Source organism: Syzygium oleosum, unplaced genomic scaffold (genome assembly GCF_021117445.2).
Source record: "Syzygium oleosum isolate NSW1041296 unplaced genomic scaffold, Sole_v2.1 Sole_v2.43, whole genome shotgun sequence".
Taxonomy (NCBI): Eukaryota; Viridiplantae; Streptophyta; class Magnoliopsida; order Myrtales; family Myrtaceae; genus Syzygium; species Syzygium oleosum.
This window is the reverse complement of record NW_026607527.1, coordinates 1,461,757-1,487,757: the sequence shown is the minus strand read 5'-3', so window position 1 is coordinate 1,487,757 and position 26,001 is coordinate 1,461,757. Positions and strand designations below refer to the sequence as shown.

Genomic DNA, 26,001 nt, shown 5'->3' with positions numbered 1-26,001 from the left:
AGGGGTGCCAGGTTGGAAGATACTGATTAATTATAGATAAACTTGGGGGAGCAATTAAACCTGATGCTGTCACAATTTGAATCGATAAGAGATAGTTTCCTATTGTAAACATAGAATGTATCTAGGATTCCAAAATAGGAAAGGAAGGAATCGCGCTCCTAAAGGAAAAACCCACGACTTGAGCCTCTATATAAACAGGCGAGGGCATACAGTACAATGTACGTTCTGCACAATACAAGGAACCACAGAGAAAGAGAGAGAGAGAGAGATCACAGGGACGCTCCGAAGAGAGAGAGATCGTGAGTGGGAGCCGGGAGAGACGGCGAGTGGCAGCTTCCGTCGAGACCCTACGCCGGTACGCCCGTAACATATTTACCTTCCTTTAGATTTCGTCGAATTTTATCTTGAAATTGCCGAGCTGGATGACGCTCGGCGATAACTCGATCGTGAAAATCCATATAAGCTCGGGGTATATTTGTCACAAGCATACGCTATTCTTCGTGATATAAACCCCCGAATAAAAGGTACACGGTGCTAGTGAGTTTCGGTATAATCGGAAGACCAAATTGCAGTGTAGATTGGAGATAGACGATGGTGAGTCGAAGATTTCATCAAAACCCCAAACCGACACGCCCGTGACATATTTACCCTCATTTAGTTTTCGTCAAATTTTATCTCGTAATATCCGAGCCACGTGAAAATCCATATCGGTTTGGGGTAAATTTATCACGAGTGTACCAATTTAGGGTTTTTCGTGGTATTAACTCCTAAATAAGGGTCAATGAAAAGAACCGATGGGGGACCCGGACCCGAACCCGGACGCGGACCCGAACCCGAACCCGGACCCGGGAGACAGAGATGAGGGATTTGACGATGAAAGAATTATATATAAAAAAAAAAAAGAGTGGCAGAGAAAGAGATTTTTCCCCCAGTTGTGCCGTTTTCCTGCTTCACAAATCAATGCACTGTCGGAGGTCTGCGTCTCCCTCCCCACCATCCTCCCCCTCCCTCCCTCCTCCTCCTCCACCGACCGGTGGCCTCCGATCCCCCTAGGGTTCCGCCGATCCTCCATCCCCGCCGCCGCCGCCGATCACGATCAGGTCTCTCTCTCTCTCTCTCTGGCTTTCCTACTTCGTGCCGTGATTGTCCCCTTCCGCAATCTCGCCGCACCGTGGCTCCCCCCGATCGCCGCGCGGCCGCCGCCGACGACGACGACGCCGACGCCGATCCGCCATTGGATTCTGCCGCTCGATTCCGGGTGAATCGACCTCGGATCTGTCGCGCTCTTCCCGGAGCGATTGCGCCTCGCCGTTTTGCCTCTTGGCTCTTCCCCCCGCTTTTTTGAGGCCGAGGCGCGGAGGCTTCCTTTTTTTTTTTGTTTGCGCGCCCCGTCTGTTTGTTTACCTAGGAGCTCGTGGAAACGGCGCCGTGGATAGGGGGGAATTTCTCGGTCCGGTAGCTTTGTTGATGCGATTCTGTCGGCGGTAGGCTGGAGTTAGGGTTGGAGTTGTGGAATTTAGGATTAGAATTCCAGGTGCGGGTTTAGATTAGGAAGCTGATGATGCTGCTGCTTGAGATGTTGGCGGTATTATCGAGTTTGGGTAAGGCGGATCGTGCGATCGTCCGAGGCCTTAATCGGAGTCCTAATAGGATACTTGTTTTGAATTTATTTTAAAATACTTCTCCGGCCGATTAGCGATTGTCCCCTGCTGGATGCGGTCGATTGAATATCCTTTGGCCTTGCGGTGGAAGAGTAGTTTTCCTAGGTTTTATTGCATTGTTGGATTTGGTTCGGGCTCGCAATTTTTCTGTCGTCGATGACTTAATCGGCTTCTATGTGCAGATTTGGTGTTGAGAACCAGATTGTGGAGATATGGCGGCGAATGAGAGGAAAACAATTGATCTGGAACAAGGATTGGAGTTCATGCAAAAGGGTATAATGAAGCTCAAGAACATCCTTGAAGGGGTTCCCGAGACTCAGTTCAGCTCGGAAGACTACATGATGCTCTACACGTAAGTCTCGCTTCTGCATTTGTGACGCTTAGAATTGTAATCCTAGCGTCTTGTTTGGTTTGCTAATAATTGATTTTTTTTCTTCTCAATCCTACTGGCAGTACTATTTACAATATGTGTACTCAAAAACCCCCGCACGATTACTCCCAGCAACTGTATGACAAGTACAGAGAAACTTTCGAAGAGTATATCATGTCAACGGTGAGGAAGATTTACTGTCCATGACTCCCTTTTTCTGTTATATCGGTTGATTGTTTTCCCTTGAATTTACTTCATTAGCTTTGCATGTCTGGAAAACTTGAAGTTGTGATATGGAATTAAAGAAGTTTTATCTAGCGCTGTTGTTGGAGTTGCATTCTTGTATATGCCATTGACTTTCTCAGTGGCTGTTTTTTCTTTCACTTGCATTGCCTAAGCATCAGTTTTGTATAGTAAGGAATTGTCTTTATTTAAAAATTCATGACAGTGTCCTTCAATTCTTTGGAAAATTTTTGGGCTGTTTTTCCTCGTTATAGCCTATTTCTTGCCCTTTACTCATTAGAAATTTTTACTTTTATGATTTTTTTTGTGAATTTTAGAAAATATAGTAATTTCAAGATAGAAGAACTGTGGCATGTGGTGAAAGCTTGATTCGTTTTTGGAGAATAGATAGTATCGACCATCTGAGATTACATAAAATGGATTAACGAGGAGTCGGCTGTCAGAAGAAGTCTGGTGACAAGGTTTCTGGAAGAATTAAGAGCTCTGAAAGAACAGCAGAAAAACCAAGAATGGTTAATAGATACAAAATTTTTCTGTGAAGAAGTCTGGTAGAACTCTAGAAAGTCAATTTCTTGATCAGTGTGAAGAGTCAATTTATTTATTGCTGCAACTTAGATGTAATCTGGATTGAGACAACTCATCACTCTGCTCTACTTCCAAGCTAATGTCCAAGCTAATGTTCTACACCCAAACATAAGGCCAGTTAAGTTGATGGTCAAACAAAAAGAAAAGAAGAGAAAAAAAGGATTGAAGTTTGCTGTTTTATGTAGCTTTGCCCAATATCTAGATGTTAATATGCCCTATTTACGACTCTGTATGGTTGTTCCTGTTTTCGTGGTCAGTCAAATCGTCCAGAGCTTTGTTGCTTATAGTTTGTAGCCCATGATTCTAGGGGTTTGCCATTTACCATTTCATACTTCGGTATATTATGAGAAATTGAGGAAATGTACATTCTTTACCCATCCTCCTTGTTCTCGCTTTTTCATCCTCCTCTTCTCTAAACATGAGATCAATTTGCATAAATTGCTTATACAAGAACGTTATTATTTTTTTCCAGGGGGAAGGAAAAGTGGGTTGGGGGGGGGGGGGGGGTGGGCTGACATTTATTGCTTTTTCTTTGCGTGGGGGTGGGACGTCTAATAATGAATTATCTTATGATTATGCCAATGCAGAGTTGGTTATTACCTGCATATAGCTTATTTGTTGTATCCTGTCATTTATGTAGCTGTTGTCATTTTAGTTTATCATCCATTGACAAATCTGCTTCTGCTTACAATTTAGGTATTGCCATCATTAAGAGAGAAGCATGACGAGTTTATGTTGAGAGAGCTAGTTAACAGGTGGGCGAATCATAAGGTTATGGTGAGATGGCTTTCTCGTTTCTTCTATTATCTAGATCGCTACTTCATTGCAAGGAGATCACTGCCAGCCCTTAATGAAGTCGGCCTGACCTGCTTCCGCGAACTGGTATGAATTATATACAATCTTTCGATTTGCTGTTCTCTTTATATTTTTTGCGGGATTTAGCTTAGATTGCTCCATAGATGGTTGTGGCCTTTAGATGGTTCATAATTGAGTTTTCGGTTTATTCTGATACAGTAATTTTCAGTTTCCTCCATAGATGCCCGCTCTAATATTCGACTATTGTACATTGTTTGCTGTTTTAAAGGTATATCAAGAGTTAAAGGTGAAAGTAAGGGATGCCGTGATCTCATTGGTATGTTTGTGTCCATTTAACTACTGTCCCTTTCTGTCTTCAATGTTAATGTTGAATTAACTAACAGAAATTGTTTACATTAGATTGATCAAGAACGTGAAGGCGAGCAAATTGATCGAGCTTTGTTGAAGAATATATTGGATATATTTGTGGAAATTGGCATGGGACAAATGGATTATTATGAAAATGATTTTGAAGCAGCTTTGCTAAAAGATAGTGCCGCTTATTATTCCCGTAAAGCTTCAAGTTGGATTCTAGAGGACTCCTGTCCTGATTATATGTTGAAGGTGAATAAGAATTAGTTACCTATCAATCATTTACATCTTGATGATGATGGTATTTCATAAGGTTTGATGTTTGATATTGGGATTCCCAGGCAGAGGAGTGCCTAAAACGAGAGAAAGATAGGGTTTCCCATTACTTGCATTCTAGCAGTGAGCCCAAGCTACTAGAGGTTTGTCCCTTTACTTGTGTTAATTTTGGCTTTCGTGGTTAGTCTGGTGGAACAACTTGTGCAATTAACTGTTTACATAGTTCATCTGTTTGATTCTTGCTTAGATTTTGAATATTCCAAGATCCGGTTGGAATTTGACCTATACAATTTTTGAGTTTTGATATAATTATCTGTTTGCACTTTCTTCAGAAAGTTCAACATGAGTTGCTGTCTGTATATGCAAGCCAACTACTTGAAAAGGAGCACTCAGGATGTCATGCATTACTCAGAGATGATAAGGTATTCTGGCTGCGCTTTTGTCCCTTTATGAGCATCTGGTCTTGGATATACTTGAGCTGTATTTACCTACCTTGTTTTCTAATGCTGTTTAGGTTGAGGATTTGTCGAGGATGTTCAGGCTTTTCTCAAAAATACCAAAAGGCTTGGATCCTGTCGCTAACATATTTAAGCAGGTCCTTTATTCGTCATCCATATTTTATCGTCATTAGACTGCCCTTGCCTTTGTCATCCTTTACCTTATTTTTCATACCGCATATTTCAGCATGTTACTGCCGAGGGCACTGCCTTGGTCAAACAAGCAGAAGATGCAGCTAGCAGCAAGAAGGTTGGTATATAATTTTTCAATTCATCAGTCCATGGCTTTGGCTTTTTGTTATGAATTTGCAGAATTTCTGCTCTAGTTCAGTCGAATGAGCAAAGTCTCCTTCCATTCTTCTGTATTGTTGGATAGTCGTCGGACACTGAATTTGCATGCTTTACTTGTCAGTTTCTGCTCTCGTCTCAAGATGATTCTTCATCCTTCGGTGCTGATACAGAATCAATTGAGTACACAGAGGGAGAGTTCCAATTCTTCATATTGGATTAACAAGGCGGAAGAAAACAAACTGAGATTTTGGAATGTTTTGGACTAAAAATCTAATGTGATTCATTGATGTAGGCTTCTAGATCAAACAAGCTATGCACAATGTTATTATAAACATAAGATTACTGTCAACCCTCAGTGAAGATGGAATTTTCATTGTTGCCGACTTAGATCTCCGTTTTGGTAAAAACCTTTTCCTTCATTCGAGAATATGGAAGTTAATCTTCAAATGAGGAGATTGACCAGCTTGCCATGTGTGTCTGTGTGAGAGAGAGAGAGAGCCCAAAGATTAGGAGCCAATAACACAAGAAAGAATCTGCCAGACCCATCATTAAGAGAGATATGGTGTTTGCGAAGATGTACATCACACTAGTGACCATTAGATATGCCATACATATTCCAAGATCTGAATTTATGAGAACATGATTTACTTACACATGTTAGCATAGATAGCTGACACATACATCGTTATGTTATTGTTTTATTAGTCAGGCGTAAGTGAACCACGAGCTGACGTAGTAATTCAATCATTCAACTATGATTACAGTGCTATACTGTGTGCCAAGAAAATTGGATTATTGCATACTCATGCCTGTGCTGTTTCATGTATAGTAATGAAACGCTGTCCATGAAATATTCAAAAGGATTTTTGAATATTCTACATATACAGTTGTAGTCTTCTCTTGAAGAATTATTGTAAATAAACTGAAGCTCTAGCAATCAATTAGTTTGAATTGTATGGTGCAATTTTATTATTTAGTATGATGCTGAAGAAATTGTCCTTCGATGCTTCCAAGCTTTAGGTTTTCATAAAGTTATTTACGCTTCACCAAGTCACCATTTATGTGCTATTTTAAATTCCAATCTAAATCTGACTCATTGTTTGGGACTTGTCATCCTCATCAATCCGTAGTTAGGGTGGTTGCACATCTATGATATTTATGCATAATTTTGTTTTGACTTGGAACATTTTATGAAACAAGTAACCTAGTCCCTTCATTCGTTTTCACAGGCCGATAAGAAGGATGTAGTTGGCTTGCAGGAACAGGTAATACAATCGATCTTCTACTTCTCCTCCATATGTTAATAAAATTTTGGTGGTCTGTTTAGGAGCATTGATTCAGCTCATTGTTGGCAGGTTTTTGTTAGGAAAGTGATTGAGCTACATGATAAGTATGTGGCATATGTGAATGACTGTTTCCAGAACCACACCCTTTTCCATAAGGTTCTTATCTTGTGATTGAAGTGATTTCAAAAAGCTACATCAAATATATACTCATTTGGACGTTCCGTTTGACAGGCACTTAAGGAGGCTTTTGAGGTTTTTTGCAACAAGGGTGTCGGCGGAAGCTCAAGTGCAGAGCTATTGGCAACTTTTTGTGATAATATACTTAAGAAGGGAGGTAGTGAAAAATTGAGCGATGAAGCCATTGAAGAAACGCTTGAGAAGGTCTGTTGTTTGGACATAAATTTTTGTAATGTAGTCTAGCATCATCTTTTAAGTATCACAGGTGGTTATCGTTATTGTACCTTTTGCAGGTAGTAAAGCTGCTCGCGTATATCAGTGACAAGGATCTTTTTGCTGAGTTCTATAGGTAATATTTTTAGTATTGGAGGTGTATTTGGGGGTGCATAGCCTACTGACCATGCTGTTGATAATGAAATTAACTACATCTTCTATGCCTCTGTATCCATTGTAGTACCGTTTAAAAGTTAGTTCATGATATATTGAAATTAGGCTTACTAGTTTTCTACCTATTATTTAGTTACATCAAAACTAGTTCTCATTTTCTTGAATAGTTTAATATCATAGGAGACTAGACCCTTGAGTAATGGGTGCGAGTTTATTGAGAGTACAGTGCGAGTCTTTATGCCAATGATTTTCAAGATGAAGAACTTATGTTATCGACATTTGTTTCGGTTATATATTATATTAACATCCCTCTTCTGTATCTCTATAGTAAAAGCAACATAAGACCATTTCCATGTTCAATTTACAGTGACCGTCAAGAATATATATCAAGCATGTTATTCACGTCTGCAAATAAAATCTCCATGCATTAGAATATGAAACTGAGCCATGGTAATTATTGGAAACAAGTGCCTCATCCCACTAAGTTGGGTATGTTATGTGGATCCACTTACTAGTCTATTGTGGTCGTCATCCATTATAGTTGAATCTTGGTGATGGCATCGATCTGATTACTAATGATCATCAAAACTGGCAGGAAGAAGCTTGCTAGACGACTTCTCTTTGATAAGAGTGCCAATGATGACCATGAAAGAAGTATCCTGACTAAATTAAAGCAACAGTGTGGTGGTCAGTTCACATCGAAGATGGAAGGGATGGTTGGTGTTCCTAGATTTCTTTTCTTAAGAACTAGTTTTCACCTGCAGCAATACGTTCCTAATTCGCTTCTCTGTGATCCAGGTTACTGATTTGACGTTAGCAAAGGAAAACCAAACTAGTTTTGAAGAGTATCTCAGTAATAATCCAAATGCAAATCCTGGCATTGACTTGACAGTCACGGTTCTGACTACCGGTTTTTGGCCAAGTTACAAGTCCTTTGATTTGAACCTTCCAGCAGAAATGGTACTCGCAGAATTTTGCTGAGATATAAAATTTGAAGTTTGGTTTGATGTTCATAGGCAATTTCTGATAGTTGAAATATATTACTTATCTCAGATTTAAAAGTTATTGTTAATTCTTGGTTGTTTCAGGTAAAGTGTGTTGAAGTTTTCAGGGAATTCTACCAGACAAAAACAAAGCATCGAAAGCTAACATGGATTTATTCCTTAGGGACTTGTAACATTATTGGTAAATTTGAGCCAAAAACCATGGAGTTGATAGTGACAACATACCAGGTAATTTGTTTTTTGAACTTTTTGTTTTTATCAATTTTGAGATCTGGTAGACTTTGGGATTTGTTATTTTGTGTTATGTATTTTTTCACTTGAAAACTTTTTCTCCCCTCTCCATTGCTTTGTAGGCCTCAGCTCTGTTGTTATTCAACTCTTCCGATAGACTGAGTTACTCGGAGATAATGACCCAGTTGAATTTGACTGATGATGATGTTGTGAGGCTTCTCCACTCCTTATCATGTGCCAAGTACAAGATCCTTAACAAAGAACCAAACACAAAAACCATCGCTCCTACTGATCACTTTGAGTTCAACTCCAAGTTCACTGACAAAATGCGGAGGATCAAGGTATAACGGACTGTTTTTAAATTGTCCTGAATTGTCTGACCTTGTCTTTCTACATTAACAAAAGTTAATTGCAATCCTGTTTTAGTTCTTCTCCCCTTATTTATCAGTGCAATCTTGTTTTAATATTTCCCAACATGCAGATTCCTCTTCCTCCTGTGGATGAGAAGAAGAAAGTGATAGAAGATGTTGATAAGGATCGGAGATATGCAATCGATGCCTCAATTGTGCGTATCATGAAGAGTCGAAAAGTTTTGGGTCATCAGCAGTTGGTCATGGAGTGTGTTGAGCAGTTGGGTCGTATGTTTAAGGTCTTTACTAGACACTGTGTTGACCCATCACCTTCATCCTCGTTCTTTCATTTTTTATCGACTGATTTTGTTTTATTGCAGCCTGATTTCAAGGCAATCAAGAAAAGGATTGAGGACTTGATCACTCGGGACTATTTAGAGAGAGACAAAGACAACCCCAATTTGTTCAGATATCTGGCATGACATATTCTGGATGATTGTCCAGATCGAATGACTTCTGCTCCTGCAATGGTATGGAATCAAGTCCGAGATCCCTTTGGTGGTGGCCCCGAAAACAATGTAAATGCATCTCTTCTCAGTGCTGGGAAGGCAGGACCTCAGATTGCTTGTACATTTTGTCTACACGACTGAGCGTGAATGAGTAGAGCTGGTGTTTTCGCCATGTTGGTAAGATTTAAAATTATTCCAATGGGTAAAGTTGCGCCAATTGGACCATCTTAACATCTTTAGTTAGTAACGCAAGCTCTTTTTCATGCTTGTTCAATAATCCCTTTCTGCCTGTCCCGAGAGAAGTTTATTTGGAGTAAGATATGTTTCATTCCTATGTTTTAAGCTATCGGCCATCCGGTGAATTGTTGTTTCGTGAACCGGGATTCAGACAGTCAGAAATTTATGTGGTGGTGTATAGCGATGTTGATAAGGTGAAAAGTATCTGGTTTTCTTTTCCTCAAATTTGGGAGGACAAAACTCTAATTTCTCAGAGATTGAGGGAGGGAAGTTGCCAAATCGATTAGTCCCCTTACGGTTTGTTTCAGCGCAGAGTCTAATTGAAGCATTTCTGTCTTTTGGTGTTCCTCATCTTCACACATTGTCATCACAAACTTCTACCATGCTTCCTTTTGGGATTTTAGCATTCTCCTTCGTTAAAGGTGTACCGATTCGCGATCTTGCAAATTGTCCGAGCTCGCATTAGTCGGTGTACATGGAGTCTTACCCTTTTATCCTCTACCAACACTCGAGTGAACCGGGTATCCTCGGTGATATGTTCTTTCCATCTTGAATCTGCTTAACCCTTGTTCTCGTCCATTTGACACACTCTTGCTATGTTTGCTAGGAGGGATAGAAGTATATTGGAATGCAAAATGTTTACGAAACTCGGATCTTCTCTTTTTCCCTCAAGAGAGAATTACAGACTGGGCACTTTTTCGTCTAAACTTACATTACCTTCATTTTTCTCTTCTTTTTCCAAACATAGCGTAGATCTCCTATCGATCCTTTGCCCTTCGTGAATTCGTTGTCGACTAGACACTAACAAGACATGAGAACCAAGGCTCGAGCGTGAGAGGAATTTCTTATGAGAAATCCGAACTCTACTTGACATGACACTACTTAACATAATGACAAGAAAAGCGCTTCGCAACCATATCGATGTATTTTTGCAATGACGGGAAGTGATATGAATAACACGAAGCACGAATTGTTACCACTATTTTCGAACCGAAATCTTTCAACAGAGCCAATATATGTCGTCGGTGAACAGTCTTGATGGATTCAATTCCGTCCTTGCCACACTTCTTAGCGGTGCATTCGATTCCTTAGTGTCCGATGCACTCTATGTGCTGACATAATTTGATAACTCGTAGCAGTATTGCTGAGGATGAAATTGCCATTGTTTCAGGCAGTCGATAAGCACTTTCCAAATCCGGAAGGCCTTATAACCCCCTTAACATCGGATCTACCTTCTAGCGTTTTCGTTAAAAGAAGATGTTGTACAGAATGCAATTGAGTTCTTTTAAAGTACTTAATTGGTGCACTAAAATTGGTGTAATCAAACTCTGCACTGTGGCCGAGAAAAATAATCAATTTCTAAATCTATACTAAAAAAGGGCAACTTAAGGTTGATACGTGCGCGACGGTTTGATTTCCACCGTAATATTGAAGTGCCACACCCAAATACCGATACCGTTAAGCGCAATGACATGATTGTGAAAAAAAATAATATTAGATCATTGCATTTCAAACATGAAAAATTTAGTGAATGTGAATAAATGGTTAAAATAAGCATTAAATCTACTTTACTTTAAACACACATAATTAAGATATGAATACCCTCCATGTAAGTGTACATATAAATACAAATAAACAAAAAGTTTCACCAATATGACAACAATGGCAGTGCTGAGAGCTTGGCATTACTATCAACTAAATATTTATTTACTTAGTTGATTCAGCTTGGTGCCTGCCATTGGGTAGAATAAACGAAGGAGTATGCTGTTTGTTCAAGAAAGAGGTTTAGGAAGCTACATACGATTGTTATCATGCATTGATCTCGAATAATAATAATAATAATAATAATAAAATTGATGGAATCTATTAATAAAGCCTGATTTGAGGAAGAGATTTTTTCCAAAAGTGGCATTTATTATTTATTTGTGTTTTTGATAGTTATTTCGGTGTTAAATATAACTCTAATAATTTATTTGTTGTTTGTCCGTGCGATTTGGTCTTCAGATTTTTCATTATGCAATCAAATCCTTTATTTTTTTTTTTCAATTTGTGCAATCAAATTCTTCCATAATTTATCATTATTAAATTGATGACATGATGCATTTAACATGAAAAAAACTACTCAATAAATTAGAAAAATAAAAATGGAATTTAAAGAGAGAGAAACGCATCCCGCCCCAAGGCCCATTGGCGAGGATGACATTATCCACGTTGGTGACTCGCGAGGGACTCAAGACCATCTAGCAAGGGTCCAGCAACTCCGAGCACCATCAAGGTTGTCGAGCGCCTACCGGTATCATGCGAGAGTCGGTCCACTTTTTAAAAAAACCTAAAACTTATCATGAAAATGCAATCAAGTTCTAGAATTTGTCACGAAAGTGTAATCGAGTCCTAAACTTTTTAAAAAGAGCAATCGATTCCTAAAACTTTTAAAAAGTGCAATCAACGGAAAATTTTGATCTGACCAATTTCACAAGTTTTAGGATTTGATTGCAATTTTTATAAGTTTTAGGACTCAAAAGCACTTTCATGACAAGTTTTAGGACTCAATTGTACTTTTTAAAAAATTTATGACTCAATTGCATTCAAGTCCTAAAACTTGTCGTGAAAATGCAATCGAGTCTTAAAACTTTCAAAAAATGCAATCGATGGAAGGATTTGATTGGTTCAATTTAACAAGTTTTAGGACTTCATTGCACTTTTTAAAGGTTTTAGGATTTAATTACATTTCCGTGACAATTATTCGATCACGCGGCGTTTTTTTTTTCAGTCAGAAACCCGGCTTTCATACGACATTATGTGCATTAATCCCAGCGACGCCGACCGCCTATATAAAACAAATGATGGAATAATTCGATTGCAAAAGAACGAGAACCTGAAGATCAAAGGAACTCTTATAGCAGCAAAAGATGGAGAGGATTGAACTGTTAACTCAAATCCCCGGGCCATTGACCAATGTATGAATCACGTGGAGGTCACGTGCTCTCATCTGCTCATACGGGTCGGGTCGGGTCGGGCGGGTCCGGATCTCCCGCCGGGAGCAGTACATCCACCTTCCCGTTGCAAGCGGGACTGCGTCCAGAGCAGAGGAAAGCGCGAACACTGCTTCGAAACGTGGTCGAACGATGTTTCTCGGTCATTCACGAGCTCTTGATTCGATTCGGGCGACGTTGTCTTTCGAATCGAACGATGTTTCTTGACTGCTGACGTCCGGATTGAGGCGAACCAGCTTCTGGGTCGAGAAGATATTGGTCTCTTGGTTCGTCTCCTTAACGTTTCATGAAGCTCTTCTTGAAGCGCCATTGCAGCTCTCTGCCCTCTCTCGCCGCCCTCGACATACCCAGGAGTTTCTCGTCCGACAACGCTGCCGAAATCGTCCGCCTCTGCAGAGCGAGGGCGCTTGCCGACGCCGTCCGGCTCCTGAACTCCACGGATCCTTCCGGCGTAAGCAACAAGCCCGGCCTCTACGGTTCCCTCCTGCAGACGTGCGCCGCGGCCGGCTCGCTCGACCCGGGCCTCCAAGTCCATGCTCGCGTGATCAAGTCCGGCCTCGACGCCGATGGGTTCGTCGGGAACAGCTTGATTACTCTGTATTTCAAGTCGAGTTCCGACATTTCGGAGACCCGGAGAGTTTTCGACGGCTTGTTCGCTAAGGACGTGATTTCTTGGACGTCGATGATATCGTGGTACGCGAAGGTGGGGCAATGCGAGGACTCGCTGGAGCTGTTCTGGGAAATGCCGGGGAGTGGGATTGAGCCGAATTGTTTTACTTTATCCGCGGTCATCAAGGCGTGCTCGGAGCTTGGTAGAGTGAGGTTAGGTTGGTGCTTTCATGGGGTCGTTTTTAGGTATGGGTTCGGCTCGAATCGCGTTATTACTAGTGCTCTGATAGACATGTATGGAAGGAACTGTTGTTTGAATGAAGCACGCAGGGTGTTTGATGAGTTGCTTGAACCAGATGCTATTTGCTGGACTTCCGTTATCTCGGCGTATACGAGGAATGATTTGTATGAGGAAGCATTGGAGTGCTTCTATTACATGCAAAGGAACCATTTGAAGCCAGACAATTTCACATTTGGAAGTGTATTGACTGCTTGTGGCAATTTAGGGTGGTTGAAACAGGGCAAACAAGTACACTCCAAAGTGATCACCTTTGGTCTTTGTGGACATGTTGTCGTCGAGAGCAGCCTCGTGGACATGTATGGAAAGTGTGGGTTGCTTGATGAAGCTCAACGTGCTTTCGATAGGATGATCAACAAGAATTCGGTTTCCATGTCTGCATTGCTTGGAGGGTACTGTCAAAGTGGAAAGTTCGAGACCGTAATTCAGCTTTTCCGTGAGATGGGTAATGCTGATCTCTATGATTTTGGGACAATAATTCGTGCTTGTGCAGGTTTGGCAGCTGTGAGGCCAGGAAAAGAGGTCCACTGCCAGTATGTGAGGAGAGTTGGTTGGAGAGATGTTATCATAGAATCAGCTTTGGTTGATTTATACGCAAAATGTGGTTGTATAGATTTTTCCTATAGAATATTTGTGAGGATGCGTGTCAGAAACTTAATAACATGGAACTCAATGATCTGTGGCTTTGCTCAGAATGGAAGAGGTGGAGAAGCTCTTGAAATATTCGACGGAATGGCTGAGTCAGGGGTCAGACCTGATTATATCAGCTTTGTTGGGGTTCTCTTTGCCTGTAGCCAAACAGGTTTGGTCGATCAAGGGCGACAATATTTTACTTTGATGACTGAAGAGTATGGGATCAAAGCAGGAACAGAGCATTACAATTGCATGGTAGATCTTCTTGGCCGTGCAGGTCTCCTGGAGGAGGCTGAAAAATTAGTAGAGAATGCCGAATACAGAGATGATCCATCTCTTTGGGAAGTTCTTCTCAGTGCATGCACCACCAATACAAACTCTGCTTCTGCAGAGCGCGTCGCAAAGAAAATTTTGGAACTGAAACCCGATCACCACTTGAGTTATGTTGTTCTGGCAAATGTTTACAGATCTGTTGGAAGGTGGAGTGATGCTTTGCAGATTAGAAGCCTAATGGATGATAGGAAGGTCAAGAAGATGCCGGCTATGAGCTGGACATAGAATTTAAACCTGCAGTTTATTGGATGAATTGTTTACACATTCACATTAAGGTGGTAGCAAATCGCCGAATCCATTTGGCAGCAGAGCAGCACACAATAAGGTAAATTTTTTGTCATAGCGGGCTTTATTTTTTGAATAAGTTGAACTATTGTTTAAAAGCATCTCTTTGCCTAATCTTGCGGAACTTACTAACTGGATTACCACTGTGTATAGCCTTAAGGCCAATCAACAGTTGTTGACACCGTCATCTATCTGCCGGCACCATCTGCACTGGGAGCCTGGGACAATGATCACCACAGGTGTTGCCACCGTCATCGATCTGCCAGCACCATCCTCACCAGACCACAGACTGCTGGATTTGGCTGTCTCCAGAATCAGACTGATTACCAACTAAGCTTTTTGATGACTCTGTTAGGAAAAATCCCTACGGTGTTTTGAGAATGACAAAACATTTTAAGTATACTGCCATGTGTAACCGAGTGTGCAGAAGATGTTGCCTTCACATACATGGATTTATATGCAGATGATGTTAGTAACAGGACGGGCGTCCAAAGTGGCTCTACAGAAGGTGAACAATGAATTGGACGTGGAATATGTTAATGACTGGACAGACTTTTGAAATGATGAACTAGTTATTGGACATGAGATATGTCAATGTCTAGGACTTTGCAATGCGAATAAAATAGAGGACATGTGATTGTCAAAAAGTTTGGATGGAACAACAGAAGTTGAACTGACTAGAGGACATGGAGACGTCGGTGGGCTTGGGTGGACCTTGCAGATGGTGAACAAGCTAAAAGACATGTGATTGTTGAAGAGTTTGGATAAACCAAGTAGAAGGCGAACAGTCCACAGAACATAAGTGAATATGCTTGGTGGCACCTAAATGTAAAAGGAGAACAAGATTGGTTATGCAAAATCTTGGATATACCTGACTGCAGAAGATGTTCTAGCTACAGACCGTTGTAGAAGCAGAACTGACTATTTTGGAAAACTGTTCCTACGGAGCTGAGAGTGAAGTTCCACAGTTGCAAACGACAGAACCAATGCTACTCGTGGGATTCAAAAGTCACTTGATGTGCAATGGCATTAAAATTCAACCAAAGGGCAGAAGTTTAGTTGGGAAAAGAACGAACAAAAAACTAGTCTATGTTCTGAATGTTCATCTTCTAGCTGTTCTTGTGTGCAGAAGCTATGTATATCTGGATGTATTTCTACGTAGAGATCTGTGCATCTACAATTTCTGTATATGCGGTCAACGTTGCAAGAATTTCAATAGATGATTCCAGCGTTGATTTGGGCTGTTACGACTCGGAGAGAGGTAGGTCGCTCGAACAGGCTAAATCACTATTAAGATGCTTTGCATTGCTTCTACTCTTCACTCCCCTTTATATTCAATTGACAGAAGTAGTTGTTTTTGTATGCGCACGGTCGTTCTATGCACGTTGCACATACTGTCTAGCACTTGAACGCGAAAGAGGTTAGGATTTCCTCGTCCCCTCTCGGTTGTTTGTGCCTAATCCGTCTATCATATATTAGGCTCTGATATGATAAACAAATCGCAATCAGTCAAGTAAAGACGCAAAGCACAACTGCTACAATAATCTTGGAAAAAGACCAGAGTGAAGTGATTATATACGACTATGCAGACGTAAAGCACGATTGCTTATGTTTTTCTTTGATAATGATGCGAAGGTAATTACATATACATGAACATGCACGTTTTCAAACTAGATGGATCCATTGTGACATGATAACGTAAGCACCCGTGTGTTGTTGGAAATTTTGGGTAGCTAAAAGATGTCTTTTTCTCAAACTAACATGCTCACTATAAATGTAAGGAAAATAAGTAACTCTTTTGAAATCTCAACATGCTTTAGCTTTTCTAAATAGTTTTGCAAATTTGCAATAATTCATTTCATGAAAGAGAAAATGGCATAGATGGCCTCTGAACTATGGCAAAATAAACAAAGTCGCTCCTGAACTTTTTTTTTGTTCAATGTGATTTATGAAATTTTGATATCTATTCAATTTATCTAAAATGTTCAAAATTGTCTTTCCATTAGTTCAAGTTAACGAAATTCACTGGTTTAGTTTCCTGTTCGATACATTCAAACGATTGAAAAAAAAAATTTCATATGAGTTAGGGTTAACACCGCAAAAAATCCTAAACTGGTACACCTGTGATAAATTTACTCCAAACTAATTTTTTTATTATCAAAAACTCCAAACTGGTACGCCTGTAACAAATTTATCCTAAACTAATTTTTTGACCACCAAAAATCCCAACTGGTACATTTATGACAAATTTACCCTCCGTTATATTTAATTAATACCACGAAAAATCATAAATCAGTACACATGTGATTAACGGGGGATACAATCCCAAAGTAGTACATCCATTAATTGCCATGTGTCATTCAATTCGGAAATTTGACTGTAAAATTTAACGGAAACTAACGGAGGGCAAAATTATCACATGTGCACCATTTTAGGGTTTTTGATAATCAAAAAATTAGTTTGAGATACATTTATCATAAATGTATAGATTGAGATTTTTCGTGATATTAACCCTATCAGTTATCCACGTAAATATTTAAACTCCCGTGCATGTTTTTGTTTCAAAGTGAAACAGACAGGCGAGGGCGTGGGGCTCACGAGCCCCGGACACGCTCTCCCTCTCGCTGTTCCTGCTTCCGTGGGTCTGAAAGAGAGAGAGAGAGAGAGAGAATCCATGGAAGGACTGAGCGAAGAAGACAAGCGAGCTCTTCGCGGGAGCAAGTTCGCGCCTCTACCTTCCTTGCCGCCCCCTTCTCGACCCAGGTACGCTCTCCATCACGCAGTCAGTCCCCATTCGAAACCCTTCTCCCCCCCCGAAGAAAACTATGGGTGGGGGGAAAAAGATTGGATGAATTCTGTGTTTGAATTGATTCGAATGCGCGAGAGCGGTCGGCTTGCGATTCGCAGGTTGGCGCATCCCGGTGGGGCCATCAGGACGAACAAAGCGGCGGCTCTGGCCAAGTTCCTGGAGCGCAAGCTGCAGGAGCCGCAGGGGTTGGCGTCCATCGACCCCAATCTCGTCGAGCTCGCCGTCAAGAATGCCAAAGACTGTGCCACTGCAAGTAATTGTTTTTTGTGCAAATTTCGCTGGCCTGTGCTCTTAATTGATTTGGGTTTTCTTCTGATTGTTGTTATATTGCGCGTTTTATCTGGTGTGAGAATTTGGGAATGATAATGTTGATATAGATAGTTGTGGCTCGGTGTGGTTGTAATGGTGATGGCGTGTTGTTGGTTGATGATGAGAAATTTGATCTTGCCAATTGTTCATTTGTGAGGTTTGGCTTCCTTTCTTGGTTATCAATAAAACTTTGTAGGTATCGGTTAGCTGATGGGGTTTTAAGGCTTAATGTCAAGTGGGGTTTGTTGCATTCAAATTGCTTTCCGTGACGATGCTGTAATCGTTCTTTATTTGGACTCAGACCAGGCTGTGAGGCATTGCCTTTGGAAGCTGACAATTCACTCTTTTGGTGTTGTTACAGCGTCGAAGTAAATCCGTGTCCTAATGGATGCTAATGTTCCCATGGTCTCTTTCTTGAGTCTTGGCCACATTTTATGCTTTACCCATCTGTTATTATCAATAGAAGGGAGGATCAATTTGGAAATAGTATTGCTCTGTGCTTAGTTTATGTTCTTGGTTGATGCATGTTGGTAAAATCATATGTCAGCTCCAGGTTCGAGCAAAAAGTTGCTCAGCTAGAGGGTGGAGTTTCTACCCTTCTTGTTTTGGCTTGTGTGGTATGAAAATGTGACCTTTCTAATTTGTGAATAAAATTTTGACCTACAAAAAAATTGTGAATAAATTGTGCGGTGCTGAAGTCGAGGAAATTAGTAACTAATTCAGACTGATGGCTAAGCTTTTAATCTCCCTTTTCCTCAGGCAGTATCTCAACTTCAGGAAAAATAATCAGACATGTTGATTCCTTCGATGATCCTCAGGTAGGAACTGCTTGTGCTTATTTGCCTGTGTCTCAGTTCTTGGATCTTATACGCTTGTGCAGGATCATTTCGATGCAGGACAAACTGGAACTAGTACAGAGACGAACAGCAATAGGAAGAATAAGAAAATGATGAAGAAGGATAAGAAAAAGAAGAAGAATAAGAAGGATGATAAGAAGATCAAGAAAAGAAAGGTACTTTCTCAATACTGCTTCAGCTTTGTTTGTTAGTCGCTACCTAATTTGCCTCCCTCCTGCCACTGCTAGTTTTGCCAATTTGGAAGTTTATTTCATTGTAGATACCAGAAGATGTTGTATGTTCTGTGAAGAAGAAGTCCAAGAAGATGAAGTTGAAATTGTGAGGGGGGATGATTTTCATGGTAAAGCAGAAACAAATTGAAGTACAAATCCAGTTGCGCTAAATTGCGAATCTCCCGGAGGAAACACAAATGTCGTTTCCTAAGGTAATTTGAGGATCTAGTGGCGAAAACTAGGACAAGTCAAATGCAAAGGCTCTTTCCCCCATATGTGCTGTTTCATTGAATGTTTTTGCGACATTGAAACAGTTGTTTACCTGCACATTTCAGTAGTTCCTCAGGTAACAACTAGATTTTTAGTTCATTCTTTTGGAGAAGATGGTAGTCACGTATTTGGAAATGAGTACTTGGGGAATTTGTTTTCGGCCTATGAAGAGCAATTTAGACAGCTTTTTCTTACCAGTTTCATGTTTCCTTGATGGGCTTTTATAGGTGAAGAAATGTGACTCAATTCATAGGGTGAGATTTATGTAAATTTGTAATGTCTGCAAGGTTGTAGTTTTGGATCTCGCATAAACTGTCATCCAACATCGCTTTCAGTTCTCTCATTTGAGGAGACTGATCAGATGTCCGGAATTATAATTCAAGAGAACTCTGGATATCAGAATATCCTTGACCAGAAAATGTTCGATTTTGGGTGCGCAATCACGTTGCAGATGCTGAATATTTCGAAATACTACTTTACCATCTTATTAGGAAAAAAAATGATTGGAAGAAAAGTTTATACAATAACAAAAGCCACCCATCATTACTGGCAGTTTCTTGTGCATAGCACAGTTTCCCTTTAGATTTAGGTCTTGTTCTTTTGGGCCAAACTTCAGGTTTAAGTCTTAAGCACGTTTTAGCTTGAAAAGGAAGCAGAAAGCTCTCTCTATGCACTTTTAGAAGTTACAGTAGTCTGTTCTATTGTTGTTGAAGAACTTTGATGGTTGAATCTCTGTTGTGTTTGCTCTTTCAATTTGGGACTTTCGGTGGCCACATGGGCCTGAAAAGCATATTCTGGTGGAAGCCCACAAGACTCCATGAGAGGAGTGTGAAAGAGGATTGTTTGAGATGCTTAACATGTTCTTGAGTATGAAAATTGGAAACAAGGAAGAAAGATCAAGCCGTCAAAACAAGGAAAAGAGAGAGCAAGAAAATTAGAATGAGAGTGGTTTTCGAGTGACACGCCGTTTGCCAATCGTTCCATTCGACCTACCGCAGCCCTCCTGATGGTGAGGCTAAGGTAGTCCCGGTGCACCGCTCTCCTCAAATCATTGTCTGGACAATGGAAATTCTCGGGTTTCGACCGATTGAATTCTTACCTAGCGCCATAGTTCTTGTATCTGAATTGACAGATGATGGTGCATCAAGAAATGAATTAGAACTTGACAATTGGGTTCTAAAACTCATGCAATGAATCCACTAATGTCAACACAAGTTCTTTTCGAAAGAATAAGAGCAAGTGTTTGATTGACAAAAGGGAAGGAATTGCTGGTAAATTTTGTCTGTCGGATGTTTGTTCGTGTCTTTTCCATTTTGGGTGTGTTCACGGGTGGTTGGTCTCTTTAAATGACCGTCTCCGCTTTTTGAAATTTGATGCAGACTCCATAGTCAACACCTTCGATAACTATACCTCGAGTTTGACGGTAATAACTGTCCTGCTGTTTCTATCCTTGCCGTCAATGTTAATGCTTCTCGACTCAACCAACATTGACTTGATTGAGATCGACTCGACTACCGTTCAGACGGAGGAAAACTGTTCCCGCCTTGTCGATTTAATTCTATTAGATTCTCATAATCAATACTGGTGTTTGATTATTGATTGTATTCATGATCAATAACATGTTCTATTAATCCGTCTATACTCATCCTCCTGGTTCAGTTCTCAATTCTACTTTGGAACCGTATTGGACCGGATCGAGTATATATACTTTTTTTTTATATTTTTATTTCTTCGAAAAAATTAGTAAATGGTGAACTAAATGCTAAGTGAAGCACATTTTGTGATTCATCTTTTTCAATTTGAGAATCATTGCATATATATTACTTAATTCAACAAGAAAAGATAGCATCAAGTAGTGGGAAAAAAGAAGTGATCGGTTCAATTAGACCAGACTGGCGATCCAGTTCGGTTCCCGGATCTAGGACCAACCAAACCGGTCCCTGGTTCCCAATTTTGGGAACTGATCACCTTAGAACCGAACCGAACTGGAAACCGATAACCCCTATTAAATTTCATTAACTTCAACTCTTTGATCAAAATTGACTCCTTTAGGATGCAAACAGATTCACTTCAGAAAAATATGAGCAATTGAATTAAATGCCTAGTCAACAGGTAGCCATTTGACAAAGGCTCACATGTTTCATCATAAAGTAGTTCAATCATCGTAAATATTTTGATTATGATTATAATGTTTTACGACGTTTTACAACGACTTATTTCATTTTGTCGTAAGCTTGTGCAAAACGTTGTAATAATCTAAATAATCTAATTTTTTAACCTTTTATAAAGCATTACAACTTTTTCTTGTAACCTAACTACCCTAATATATATTTTATTTTACGACATTTTCTAAGGGTTTTCAATTTTTCATTGTAAAACAGTTCAAAACGCGGAATCATGGGTATTTAAGTAATCCAATTTTTGGTACTATATGACGTTTTACATAACAGTTTGAAATTTTTTTTGTAACCCAATGCAAAAGGTTGTAAAAATTAAAATATCCTAATTTTTATTAATTTACAACATTTCGTCGTAACGTAATTCAAAAACAACGTAAATATTCTGATATTTCGATGATTTTTCGATGATTAATATTTTATGACATTTTACAAAGGTATACGACGTTTTACATAGTAGTATGGCGTTTTGTTGTACCCTAATGCAAAACTTCGTAAATATCTAAATGTCCTACTATTTATTAATTTACAAAGATTTGTAAAGGCTTACGACACATCCTAAACTTTTTAATATTTTAATTATTAATATTTTATGACGTTTTACAAAGGCTTACTACGTTCTGTCTTAACCCAATGCATAATGTCGTAAATATTTATGTTAAATATTTTACGATGTTTGAGAAAGCATTAGGACGCTTTGTCGTTATCCAATGCAAAATGTTACAAAATATTTAAATCTCCTAATTTCCAGTAATTTACTACATTCTTAAAGTGTTTCGTTTTACCACAGTTCAAAACGTCGCAAATATATTGGTATTTGATAACATTTTACAAAAGCTTACCATATTATATTCTAACCGCAAAACGTCACAAATACTTAAATAATCTAAATATGTTCGACGATGTTTTACAAGGGCTTACGACGTTTTGTTGTAACCCAATTTAAATCGTCATAAATATTTCGATGTTTAGATATATTTATTTTTTAATAATTTACGACTTCGTGCCAAAACTATTGACTTCTCGGCATGACGTCGTTCAAAAATTGGAAAAATATTAAAGATATTATTTTTTCGACAGTTGAGAATGGCTTACAACATTCATCATAAGCAAAATAAACCCTAATTTAAATTTTGGGATGTCTTGCAAAGGCTTATGACATATTGTCATTACCTTAGTTAATTTAAAATGCTGCAAATATATCAGTCTGTTCTAGTTTCTAAAATCTTACGAAGTTTTATAAAGATTAACAATTTTTTTCCGTACCCACGAACCAAATATATTCGATGACTAAATATCTACTATTTCACGACGTTTTATATAGCTCTTATTGTGGTGCACTAATGTTCTTTTTTGTTTTAAGTTCTAGTAATTTCTTCAATTTGTGATGTTGGCACACGGAAAGCAAAACAATTTGCTAAAGTTATTCGTGCAAGAAATTACTAAAATTGTCAACACACATTTCAGATTCACCAATATTTCATCTGGATATGCAAACGAAGAATTGTTGCCGCTTATTATAGAAATGCACTTGATAATAAATAGCTACCTTAAAAAAGAAAAAAAAAGATAACTTAAAAATAGAAGGCATCTTCTTGTCGCCGGTCAAAGCGACCACAGGCTTGCCCCTGTGGCCGCCATTCACATACGGGGAACGGGGAGATGGGGAATTCGAAACCCTCTTCTTCAGATAACGGGGTTTATGGGTTTTGGGGTTTCTCTGGGTGGGCTCACTAGGGGCCCACCAAACCTTTCATAAGTGAACTCCTCATAAGTGAACTCCAAACTCCTCACTAGGATAACTTAAAATATCCTAATGTTTATTAACTTACAATATTTTCGTGTGATTTATAACGTTTTGTTGTAACGTAATTCAAAAGCAACGTAAATATTCTGATATTTCGATGATTAATATTTTATGAAATTTTACAAAGGTATACGACGTTTTACGCAGCAGTACGGCGTTTTGTTTTGCCCCAGTGCAAGACGCCGCGAATATCTAAATGTCCTACTATTTATTAATTTACGAAGATTTCTAAGGGCTTACGACACGTCCTAAAACTTTTTAATAATTTAATGATTAATATTTTACGACATTTTACAAAAGTTTATTACGTTTTGTTTTAACCCGATGCATAATGTTATAAATATTTATGTTAAATATTTTACTGTGTTAGAGAAAGCATTAGGACGCTTTGTCATAATCCAATGCAAAATGTTATAAATATTTAAATCTCCTAATTTCCAATATTTAACTACATTCTTAAAGTGTTTCCTTGTACCACAGGTCAAAACGTCGCGAATACATTGGTATTTGATAACATTCTACAAAAGCCTACAATGCTATGTTCTAACCACAAAAACATCGCAAATACGTAAATAATTTAAATATGTTTGACGATGTTTTACGAGGGCTTACGACGTTTTGTTGTAACCCAATTTAAATCGTCATAAATATTTCAATGTTTAGATATAGTGATTTTTAATAATTTACAATGTCGTGCCAAAACTAATGACCTCTCGGCAATAACATCACTCAAAACATTGGAAATATATGAACGATATAATTTTTTCGACAGTCGAGAATGGCTTACAACATTCATCATAAGCAAAATAAACCCTCATTTAAATTTTAGGATGTCTCGCAAACTGTCACACCCTTAGTGTCTCAATAAGGCTCCACCCATCGAATCAGCGGGTATGCTCCCGAGCTTAGCTTAAGTGGGGAACCTCGTAATTCGGGCGCAAAACACGTCGCGGACCAAACGCGGGTGTAAATCCTACACCGGCTTTTTCTTCACGCCATGCAGCTTCCGGCGCTTCCGACTCTTTCAAACCCGGAACTTCTGATATTTCCACGACGCACGGGCATTAACATTTAGATTTGCTTATGATTTTTTTTTTCCCGTAATTTCCCGAAATTCGGATGATATTGTATGTCTGACAAGAAAGTGAGGCAAAAGAAGAAGAAGAAGAACCCTATTGGCTTTACTTTGGAGCGCGAAGAGAAACGGACGAGAGATCCAACAGGGAACCACAAAGCAATTTCGAACCGCTGGCGTTGGGCCGGACGCGGTCCACATCATCCAAATGGGCCCATACCGACGCAGACAGATAGAGATAGAAAGAGAGAGAGAGAGAGCCACTCCAAAATTCCAAATCGCAATCCGAACAAAAGTTGACTCCGACAAGAGAAAACATTGGGGAGACAATAAATAATGTAAATAAGTAAATAAATAATAGTATAAATAAATAAATGGTTAAACCAAATAGAGGGCAAGAAATTTAATCAATGGAGCGAAGAAAAGAAGAGGTTCGAAAAAGCGCCACTTGTGGTGGCCCCGCCATCCCTCTCCCCAAAGTCAAAGCAAGACCCCACGTTTTCACCTTTCCACCTGATGACCGGCTGCTCCTCTTCTCCCCACTTCGCCCCACCGTGATATTTATGGGCCCCTTGCCATCGTGCTGACACGTGTCCCCTACTCTAGAAATAGGGATTTTGTCGACAATTTAGATGCAGCTTTTCAATATAAGTATATATATCGGGTGTTTTATGTGATTAGTGTTTGCATGGTAAATTTGTGCGTACCCGTTAGGCTCGTCAAATAGGTGAGTCGGATAGGATCGAAAATGGTCCGATCCAAATTGACTTATTCAACCCATTTTGACATATTTTCATGCAATGCAAATTTAGTGATCCATATCGATCCAATTGATACCCAACATATTCGATCCGAACCATATTGGTAAAATACTTCCATAACTAAACAAATTTAGGAAAACTCATACCAATACTAAGGTGAGAGTGCCGTGTGAGCGAGCGCGAAATTAAGTGAGAGCGAGAGAGAGTGAAAAGGGAGTGTAAATTGTGAACCCATTTAACACTCATACTATCAAATTATTTCATTCGTATTTTAGCTCCATAAAAGTTCAAGAAACCTCTATTTTTGGCCATATTTACTTTACATTATGATGGCGGGTTGATTTATATTATATCTGAGTTATAGAAAAAAAAAAGAACCGATCTAAATTTTCGAGATAAGTGCATTGGAAATCCTAAAACTTGTTATAAAAGTGCAATTGAAACATAAAACTTTCAAAAAGTGTAATTAAGTCCTAAAACTTGTCACGAAAGTTCAAATCGAGCCATAAAACTTTCAAAAAATGAAATATAATCGAGTCCTCAAACTTTCAAAAAATGCAATCAACAGGAGGACTCGATCAAACCAATTTGATAAGTTTTAGGACTTGATTGCACCACATTTACCGTGACAAGTTTTCAGTGTTGATTGCACTTTTCAAAAAATTTAAGATTAAATTGCATTATGACGACAAATTTTAGGACTTTAAATGCACTTATCCCCGATTTTTTTTCACCGAACAGCACTGCACGAGCAAATCGCTAGTTGCATACTCGTCGTATTTCTCCAAATCATTATCTACGGATGCGGAAAAAGGAAATGAAATTTAACAAGCGTTTTGAAAAATTTCAAAACACTAATTAAAATTATGTTTCTCTTTCTTGTCTTAAGCGTGAGCAATATGATAACGTAAGCTGGAATTATATTCCCTTGGGGTGTGTCCAAAACCGCCGTCTGCCAAGGCGCGTCGCTGGATTAAGGGGGGTACGGCTCACCTACCGGTTACCGGCTCGACCGGTCGCTCCTGGGGTCCCACGTCGCGTGCCCGGATTCAAAGGGGCATTTACGAACCTGCCACCAACGTGTGGGCAAGGTCAACGTCATTCCCACTTCAGCGGAGGACCGACGCCGACACTCGAGAGATCTCGGCCGCCCATCCCTTGTGAAGGGAGGACATCTCCGCCGTCAATTTACTGAGCTCGCAAAAAGAGCTCACGCCATGCTCTGGGCTACCGAGTACCAATTCACCCGTGTCGCTGAAACTTGCATAAAATATTTTGAGTTAATATCACAAAAAAATTCCA

The 26,001-nt window shown here is 39.5% G+C and overlaps 3 protein-coding genes across 4 annotated transcripts; all 3 read left to right on the top strand.

Annotated features, from left to right (window-relative positions):
- Positions 1-920: 920 nt before the first annotated feature.
- Positions 921-9,311, top strand: LOC115691390 (cullin-1). The gene is made up of 20 exons (XM_030618000.2): positions 921-1,100; positions 1,844-2,013; positions 2,115-2,214; positions 3,556-3,741; positions 3,944-3,991; positions 4,075-4,278; positions 4,368-4,445; positions 4,635-4,724; positions 4,817-4,897; positions 4,987-5,049; positions 6,320-6,355; positions 6,446-6,532; positions 6,608-6,757; positions 6,847-6,902; positions 7,536-7,656; positions 7,739-7,900; positions 8,029-8,172; positions 8,298-8,516; positions 8,657-8,824; positions 8,906-9,311. Exons 2-20 carry the CDS (start codon positions 1,874-1,876, stop codon positions 9,005-9,007), a joined length of 2,235 nt encoding a protein of 744 aa, XP_030473860.1. The 5' UTR covers positions 921-1,100; positions 1,844-1,873; the 3' UTR covers positions 9,008-9,311.
- A 2,979-nt stretch (positions 9,312-12,290) lies between these two features.
- On the top strand, positions 12,291-15,290 carry LOC115691391 (pentatricopeptide repeat-containing protein At1g03540). The gene is made up of 2 exons (XM_030618007.2): positions 12,291-14,462; positions 14,576-15,290. The coding sequence occupies exon 1, from the start codon at positions 12,551-12,553 to the stop codon at positions 14,360-14,362; it is 1,812 nt and encodes a 603-aa protein (XP_030473867.1). The 5' UTR covers positions 12,291-12,550; the 3' UTR covers positions 14,363-14,462; positions 14,576-15,290.
- Positions 15,291-17,001: 1,711 nt separating this feature from the next.
- On the top strand, positions 17,002-19,076 carry LOC115691392 (H/ACA ribonucleoprotein complex subunit CBF5). Of its 2 annotated transcripts, none has more exons than XM_056306306.1 (5): positions 17,002-17,185; positions 17,330-17,484; positions 18,300-18,358; positions 18,421-18,552; positions 18,625-19,076. In XM_056306306.1, the coding sequence occupies exons 1-5, from the start codon at positions 17,097-17,099 to the stop codon at positions 18,682-18,684; spliced, it is 495 nt and encodes a 164-aa protein (XP_056162281.1). In that variant the 5' UTR covers positions 17,002-17,096; the 3' UTR covers positions 18,685-19,076. The 2 variants fall into 2 exon arrangements, with proteins under 2 accessions (XP_056162281.1, XP_030473869.1); XM_030618009.2 differs by having other exon boundaries at positions 17,006-17,185; positions 18,657-19,076.
- The last annotated feature ends 6,925 nt before the right edge of the window (positions 19,077-26,001 follow it).

What these genes read in the sequence shown, in the direction of transcription:
- LOC115691392 (XM_030618009.2), top strand. Translation starts at nt 17,097, where the DNA reads ATGGAAGGACTGAGCGAAGAAGACAAGCGAGCTCTTCGCGGGAGCAAG. An exon ending in CCGCCCCCTTCTCGACCCAG is followed by an intron (nt 17,186 to 17,329) that starts GTACGCTCTCCA and finishes TGCGATTCGCAG; the next exon opens with GTTGGCGCATCCCGGTGGGG. An exon ending in ATTCCTTCGATGATCCTCAG is followed by an intron (nt 18,359 to 18,420) that starts GTAGGAACTGCT and finishes ACGCTTGTGCAG; the next exon opens with GATCATTTCGATGCAGGACA.
- LOC115691390 (XM_030618000.2), top strand. Translation starts at nt 1,874, where the DNA reads ATGGCGGCGAATGAGAGGAAAACAATTGATCTGGAACAAGGATTGGAG. An exon ending in GGGATGCCGTGATCTCATTG is followed by an intron (nt 3,992 to 4,074) that starts GTATGTTTGTGT and finishes TGTTTACATTAG; the next exon opens with ATTGATCAAGAACGTGAAGG. An exon ending in TCGCTAACATATTTAAGCAG is followed by an intron (nt 4,898 to 4,986) that starts GTCCTTTATTCG and finishes CGCATATTTCAG; the next exon opens with CATGTTACTGCCGAGGGCAC.
- LOC115691391 (XM_030618007.2), top strand. Translation starts at nt 12,551, where the DNA reads ATGAAGCTCTTCTTGAAGCGCCATTGCAGCTCTCTGCCCTCTCTCGCC.